The sequence below is a fragment of the Manihot esculenta genome, chromosome 9, assembly GCF_001659605.2.
Source record: "Manihot esculenta cultivar AM560-2 chromosome 9, M.esculenta_v8, whole genome shotgun sequence".
NCBI classification, from domain to species: Eukaryota; Viridiplantae; Streptophyta; class Magnoliopsida; order Malpighiales; family Euphorbiaceae; genus Manihot; species Manihot esculenta.
In genome coordinates, this window is record NC_035169.2 from 11,400,851 (window position 1) to 11,408,846 (window position 7,996).

Here is a 7,996-nt window from a genome sequence, read left to right on the forward strand (position 1 = left end):
TATAAAATTTAAAAATATCTATTTTTTAAATAATAAAAATATATATAAAATTAATTATTTAATTTTTTAATTATTTAACATATTTAAATCGAACAGAATTAAAAATTAAATAAATTAAAAAATACTAATCAAATCAAACTGAATATTTCAATTAACCGAACCATTAAATTGAAATTGATCAGTTGAGTTTAATTTTCCAGTTCAAACCCATATATGCTCTCCCCTAATTTTTTAGTTATATAAAAATAGTCATTCTCAATTTTCTTCATATGAAAACATAACTTATATCATGTTTATTTTATATGAATTAAAAAAACATAATTGAAAATTCTATTTTTTATATATTATTTTATTATTATATCATTTTTAGAATTTTTAAATTTTATTATAAATGTTAATTAAAATATATAAAAAATAATAAATAAATTATTATTTAAAAGAGAAAGTAATTATAATTTAGTGTGAATGAGAAAATAGACTACGCATTTGTTTTTTTTTTTAATAGAAAGTAAGCAAATATTTCTGGGAGGCAAAAGGCATAATAAAGTGGCAATAGGATAAAGAAAAACGTGTAAAATATAATTTACTTTATATTTTTTTAAAAAAAAATGATATTTTTTAAATACAGTTGTTTATTTATTTATAAAAAATATATTTTATTTATGTGTTTAATTTTAATTGGCTGACGCATCCTAATCACAAGTGACGCGGCAAAGGCATTGAAGATTAAAAGGAAAAAAAGAGGAACAGTACACTATACTCCTCACTCCACTAAAGAAGGGGAAAAAAAAAATCCTAAATGCATTGATCGATCATCATTTCATAAAAAGCTCAGGATGAGAATTTAATCCAATTCGCTTTCCCTTCTCAAGAAACCCAATTCCCACGCTTTTGTATTTCTTCTTGTTTTATGTCTATGATCGTTTGTATAAATACCGGTAATCGTAGATGATGAATGGGAGTAGGCCAACGGTGCATCCGGTTGAGGCGCCGCCTTTGACCGATGGGCCTCTGAACAGGCCGAGAATGAGTATGAAGGACGTTCAAGGCATGCCAGGGACTCATGGTGGCCTCATTCTTCGTCTTCTTCAGTTCTCGTTCGGTCTCGTGTCTGTCTGCGTCATGGCCACCACCAGTGACTTCCGCTCTGTCTCAGCTTTTTGGTATGTTGGAATTGGAGCTAAGAATTGAGATTTTAGATTAAAGTTTGATGCTTTTTAATTTTATTGAAATGGGTTGTGCTTTTCTATTTATACTGTATCTTCAGCTACCTGGTCATTGCTGTTAGCTTGCAAATATTGTGGAGCTTGTCTTTGGCTATTGTGGATGCATATGCCCTTTTGGTGAGAAGAAGTCTCAGGAAACGAGTAATTATTCGCCTTTTTGCCATCGGTGATGGGGTAATTGTCTTCTTTTAATTCCTTTTCTTTAATGAATGATCAAGAGTTGATAATTCAGTACTAAATTCATATTCCTGTCGCTCTTCAGGTTCAGCTTAGATATATGAATTTTCTCAACTTATGTTATGATTAGACCTGGTGTTTTGTGTAATTTGATATTAGAATATGTTATGCAACCAAATACCAAATTCAATGCCAAAGAAACCGAGTCATATGCTAAGAATTGTTGTTATCATTCCTCATCGTCTCTAAGGGCATGTTATTCAGGTGAAATTTTAATTGTAGCTCTTGCTTCAATTGTTTTGTTATGATTTTCAGTTTTTTTTTTTTGTTTTGTTTAATGAAGTCAAGTCCCAGTTTATCATAAAACTTGAGGGGGGAATGGGTTGCAGATATTTTTGACATGTATGATCAATATTTCAAAATGATATTTATACAACTGAATGTTTACAGGAAGTCAAACCTCTCATTGTTAATACTTTTTCTTGATTGCCTGAACCAAAGTTGAGAGTTTTAATATAAGAGGAAGAAGTGCATTTGTCATGATATTTTTTTACATTTCATAACCAATATTCCATGCCTTTTTCTGTCTGGAATGATTTTTTTTGGAAGAATAGGCATCTTAGCGTTTGAATGGTTTATGTTCTAACAAAAGGACAAACTTAATAGATTATTTTGAGAAAAAAGTTTGACACAAATCATCTGGGATTTAGATTTTTTACTTGGTGAAAAAAAAAATCTCTCTGGTATTTAACACGTAGCCATTGACAAATTGTATCTAATTACAAAGTTTGTCTAAATATCTTGCAATTTTCTTTGTGCGCTGAATATATTTGTTTCTTCTGTCTGGTTTTTCAAGATTTATCTTCTATTCCAGTGCTGTCATAAAATCTCTGTCGTTGTGCTGAATGACAGAAAATTTCCACCATGGAATTTTATTGACTATAAGCTTTTCTTTGAATAGGAAACAAGCTGCCTTGATGTTGATTTTGCAAATGTATCTGTGCCCATCTGCTAATATAATCTTTGCTGTGTTTTGACCATGCAATCACGGGCATCTAATCTGCATGAGTTTAAGATTTACATTCATCCCAAGGTTATTGAAATGCTCGTTTGCCTTTGTACAGATTACATCATCCCTTATATTTGCAGCTGCCAGTGCGTCTGCTGGCATCACTGTCCTAATTGGCAATGATCTCAACAAGTGTTCTATGAACCACTGCACTAGGTTTGAAACTGCTACAGCCATGGCTTTTATCAGCTGGTTTGCCATGACACCATCCTTTCTCATGAATTTCTGGTCACTGGCTTCCCAGTAAGATAGAATCTTTAGTCGTAGAAGACTATATTTTATTTTTATCTTTCTTATCAATGGTCTTCCATGGAGATCTGTTTGTAACTAGTATATGGATAAGTTTTCTTACAGTTTGGTTAGCGGAGTTTCAATTTTGAGTTCAGCAATTAAACTTTGGTGTTTCTAATTGCGAGAAATATGTAGAATTTGGTTAGCAATTACCATGACACCATTTTCCCCCTTTTGCGACACTTCACCATGGCCTCACTCCCAATGCTTTTGTTATACTGTGAAAACCCACACCATGAGTGTGCCATGACGATCAAATGGGAGGGGGGGTGAGTGCTTTGGTGAGGTTTCTTACCCTTCCCAATTGGTATATAATGGAGAATTGAATACATAAGCTTGGAGCTTAGAGCTTGGAGTATTTGGGAGAATACAAAATTGCTTTTCACTTGAGCCTTGCCAGCGCAGTCAACTGTGGCTTTGAGAATGTCATTGCATCCGAGGCTTCGAGCAAAGTTTACATGCATTACATAGACTAGGAATTCCAGGGTCAACAGGCATGAGATTGCATAATACATTCTGTGATAAAACTGAGATGCAATTCTGTTATCAGTTGCAGTTTCATGATAGTGGACACTGAGTCGTATACAATTGTATGTTGTATAATTTTTCACGGTCAGTTGTAAATAATTTTTTGTCTCTTTTTCAAGGGAATTCAGACATGTTATTATTCTATAATAACAAAAACTTATCATTGCAAATTTTCCTATATAAGCAATGACTGTGTTGGTTGCTTGGTTGCATGTTTTAGAAATCTGATTGTTGGAGCATTCTTGACAAAGCATCTCTTATCTTTGGAGTTGTTTGTCTTTTGAATACTGATGACTTGACATTGATTCACCAGAGAACATGATGTGTGCTCATAGAGTTCTTTACAGAAATCGATCCCTCAAATATTCACCATTGTTGGGCATTTAATTCTGCTCGACTTCAATACTATCTTAATCGGAGTTTGCTAGATTTTGCTTGATTTAAGGTTCTTACTTGCTAGACATCCATTGCCATTGATAGTGAACATAGCCAATTTAGTGGAGCTATATTAATGGTAAAAATCGTAGGGAAACTTCAAAGCCTACAAATTACAGACCCAGAAGAAAGGTAATGATTTTCTTCTTTTGCCTCATTGGATGAGTTGCATGCTATTTGATGTGGCTGAAAAAGAGCTGAAAATAACCTATCACTCTGCAAAAAGAGAAAGTAAGGTGATTAGTGTCTATGGGCCGCCACTCTGACGCTGTGAGTGTAAATAGATTGCTTGAGTTTAAGAAAAGTGTCAAGAGTATATAAGAATGTGTATCTTGAACTCTGTGCATGTTTTATTTTTATACTGTAAGGAGATAAGACTAGTTAGTGACTTTTATGGAAGTCCAACTAGTACCAGCTAGTTGACAAGAGATCTTGTGATTATAGTCATAATGAGGACCTATAATATAATATCATTTAACGGTATCTTAGATATTATAATGTCATGAGAGGCTTGACCAAACACATGGGACGAGTTTTTTACTGTCCCGAGTACTGATTATTATGATGGCCGGTTTTCTTTTTTATGGGTGAGACTTGAATGATTAAGTATCACGAGTTATTAAAATTTTGTCACATGACTCAGTCGTATGGTGTCAATGCATGATATACTTTAGGTGCATATTGTGTCATATTACTATCAATAATTCTTTCATGTTAAAATTGATTAAGAGTCATTTTAAATTAAACAAACTCTAATTGAATTGATGGATGAATTAAAAAAATTTCATATCTACTTTGGATTTCTATAATCCAACTCCCTTACCCCAGCAAATGGGATATAAAGTTGATATTTCTGTTGATTGTTTGCATGCATATATGGCAATCAGCTATTTCTTCTTCTTTTGGCAATTAGTAGTTACGGCCGTTAAAAACTATTTTGTGGCTTTATTTGGAAATAGTTTTACTCTATTCTCATTGGGGTTTTTTTTTTTTTTAATAATTTATACATTTATTTTTAAAGAAAGAAAGACTAGAGAGCTTATGGATTAGGGTTTCTTTTTTCTATATTATAGGGGTAGGCTGATATGAATAGCAGGTTTAATAGCATGCAGTTACCATTAGGCTAGCCCCCAGCTGCAGTCTATAAATTAGTTTGAAATCACAAGAATTGTGTTTCTACGCGTAAAAGAGAAAAGAGAAGAGAAGAGATATAGAAGGAAGCAAAATAACAGCTTTTTTCTCTTTTTTATTGTTAACGGCCAATCTTAGATTTCTTAGTGCCAAGTCTTCTTCTCTCATGTTGAACATGATTCCTATTACATCTATCTATTCACCATACCTGTAAACTTGTGTGAGACTGAGAGAGAGAGAGAGGGAGAGGGTTTAGTTATGTCAAAGCAAGAAGACGAAGATGAGAAGAGGCTGTATCAATGTGCCAAGAAGTATGAAAAAATTGTAAAACAGGTATTTAATTTTATGTCTAAACACTCAAAATGTATCATTTAGGGTTAAGCTAGTTTATTAATTCCATATCAAAGCCACAAACTGATTTAAATCGAACGGATTAAAATAATTTTGAATTTTAAATCATGCCAAATACAACAGCAATGTATTTCAACGATGTGTTTGCATTGGTGGAGAAGTAACTAATTTTGAAATGTGGATATTGTTATAACAGTTTGATGAGCTAATGGAGATAATGAATGATAGAAGCAGACCACTAAAGCGACGAAGACGACCATCTTCTGTGAGTTCTCTTCACTATATATGCATTTTCACTTCCTTCTAATGGAGATATGCATGCTTCATGTCCTAAGTTGCTTTTCAAGTTAAAATTCTATGGCCATAGGTTCACTGGATTCCAACTATTAATAGTTTTTTTTGAATACAGAGTTCTAAAGGGAGCTGGAAAGCCCCAAGGCCTGCATCTCCAATTGAAGCTGAAAACAAAGAAGTGTTTGTGCATACTATAACAAAATTTCTCCATGACTTGAGAGCCAAAACAGATGTTGATTTCTCTACAAGCACCACATATCCGGATTAGTTCTCTTTCTATTCAAAAGGTTTTGTTCTTGCGTATATAATAGTTGTATTATAAATTTTTTTAAATAATATAAAACAATGAAAAGAGAGCATATAATAAAAAGGTATTTTAATTTTTTATATATCTTTCATTAATGGCAACTTCATTACTATGGGTAGTATCTAGTTTGTTGGATTATTATAATTTTAATGAGTAAGTTATATGTTTGACCAAATCTTCAAGACTAAATTATGCTTTAATTTTTTTAATTAGTACCTGACATATTTAATATAATTAATAATTGATAAAATATAGTTATTTCTACGTGTGTATGTTTTCATTATTATTTATATATTTTTATATTCATTTATTATTTTTATACTTATAAATAATTTATTGATATATAGATATAAAATGTTTATTAGTGATAAAATTTAAAATGGAAGTATTATTTAAATAAAAAATACAACTAAAGAAAATTAATGAAATCAATAGTTGACTGGGATTAGATTAATTATCTATTAACTATTCATAAATTTACCAAATATATACAAGATAAATCACTATTTTTATTCATTTTATTTTTTTATAGTAATTTTTTATTAATTTTAAATTATATAAATCTTAAAAATATTAAATTTATTAAATATTAATAAATATTTTAAAAATAAAATAAAATAGAGTTATAATAATTAATTTATATGTGATTATAATATAAAAATAAAAATAAAAATATTTTTAAACTAATTAAAAGAATAAACAAAAATAATTGGAGGATAAGAATATTAAATAGATATTATTACTATAATAAAAAAAATGCTTATATAATAGGATATACTATTCAAGATTTAAGTTTTAATGATTTTTTTAAGAATTATGAAAAATATAATTAAAATGAAAACTATAATAAGTTGATTATATGGGAGATTTTTTTTTCTTTAACATTTTTATATGGAAAAATTATTTTTTAGTCCTAGAGGTTTAACGTAATTAATACTTCTGTCCCTCTATTTTGGCGACTGTCCCTCTATTTTGGCGATCCAACACTTAAGTCCCTCACTTTCTCTTCCGTCCAAATTCATAGTCCTTCCGTCCATTTAAACCGTTTGGTCAAAGAGTCAAATGTGAGATGTGATAAAGAAGAAGAAGAAGAAGATGGTGAAGACAATGATACCAGATCAACTCGATCGGAATGAGTATTATTTTGTTAAATTTAAATTATCTCAAATCTGATTATAACTATCCAAATTTATTTAGAGCTCAATCGAATTAAATACTTAAAAATATTTGATCCGTTGTCATCCCTATATATAATTTTTTAAAAGTCTTTACAAGGGAAAGGGCAAACATTAAGGAGAAGGAATTAAGGAGAATTCTATCTCTCTCCTTGAACAATATTTAAAAAATATCTAGAGCCATTTAAATTGAATCCCCTTTACAGTAGGTAAATAAATTAATTACATAAATGCATTTATTCTTTGATTAACATTTGTTTGAATTAAACAATCTCCTAAAGAAAGCAAAACTTTATAATTTCATTATAGCTTTTCTCTTTTATTTTTAACCATTAAAGATGAGAGTTATTCTTCATAAACAATTATTTTTATTATGATTATAGTCAATATTACTATTTTTTAAATAAATATTTAATATGCTATATAATAATCAATGAGTTGTAAAATAAAAGACAAATATCTTCATTTTTCATTACAAAATAATTAATTCTAGGACTCGAATTATTCAAGACATTTTCACTTTTTTTATACTTTAAATAAAGATTATATATAGAAAAGTTATATTTAAATATAATAAAACTCATAATTTTATAAAATAAAAACCATTTAATATTAATTCATAAGTCCAATCTTGTTATGCCTTATTAAAAATACTTTATATCACAAAATATGTATTTCATTTAATTTTACATATTTTGTTTAGTAAATATTGATAAAATATTGAAAAATATTTTTACATAAAATATTTTTTAAATATAAATTATTTTTTTACAAATAAATGAAGTTTTTTTTTTGAAATGGAATAAATGAAGTTTAATAATAATAATAATATTGTTACATAAAAATAAATCATATATTTTTTAAAATAAAGTTCAATTTAAAAATAATTGAAACTTAGAAATCATAAACAAAAATGCATGAGTAATCCCAATATAATAAAAAGCCCAATAGGCCCACAAGTCATGAAGAAACTATAGAGAAACCCCAGGACAGCTTTGTCATTTTCCACCTG

The 7,996-nt window shown here is 29.3% G+C and overlaps 1 protein-coding gene across 1 annotated transcript; it reads left to right on the forward strand.

Annotated features, from left to right (window-relative positions):
* The first annotated feature begins 750 nt into the window (after window positions 1-750).
* LOC110622105 (CASP-like protein 5A1) lies at window positions 751-3,476 on the forward strand. Its single transcript, XM_021766492.2, has 3 exons — window positions 751-1,163; window positions 1,268-1,400; window positions 2,528-3,476. The coding sequence occupies exons 1-3, from the start codon at window positions 949-951 to the stop codon at window positions 2,717-2,719; spliced, it is 540 nt and encodes a 179-aa protein (XP_021622184.2). The 5' UTR covers window positions 751-948; the 3' UTR covers window positions 2,720-3,476.
* The last annotated feature ends 4,520 nt before the right edge of the window (window positions 3,477-7,996 follow it).

What these genes read in the sequence shown, in the direction of transcription:
- LOC110622105 (XM_021766492.2), top strand. Translation starts at nt 949, where the DNA reads ATGATGAATGGGAGTAGGCCAACGGTGCATCCGGTTGAGGCGCCGCCT. An exon ending in CGCTCTGTCTCAGCTTTTTG is followed by an intron (nt 1,164 to 1,267) that starts GTATGTTGGAAT and finishes CTGTATCTTCAG; the next exon opens with CTACCTGGTCATTGCTGTTA. An exon ending in TTTTTGCCATCGGTGATGGG is followed by an intron (nt 1,401 to 2,527) that starts GTAATTGTCTTC and finishes GCCTTTGTACAG; the next exon opens with ATTACATCATCCCTTATATT.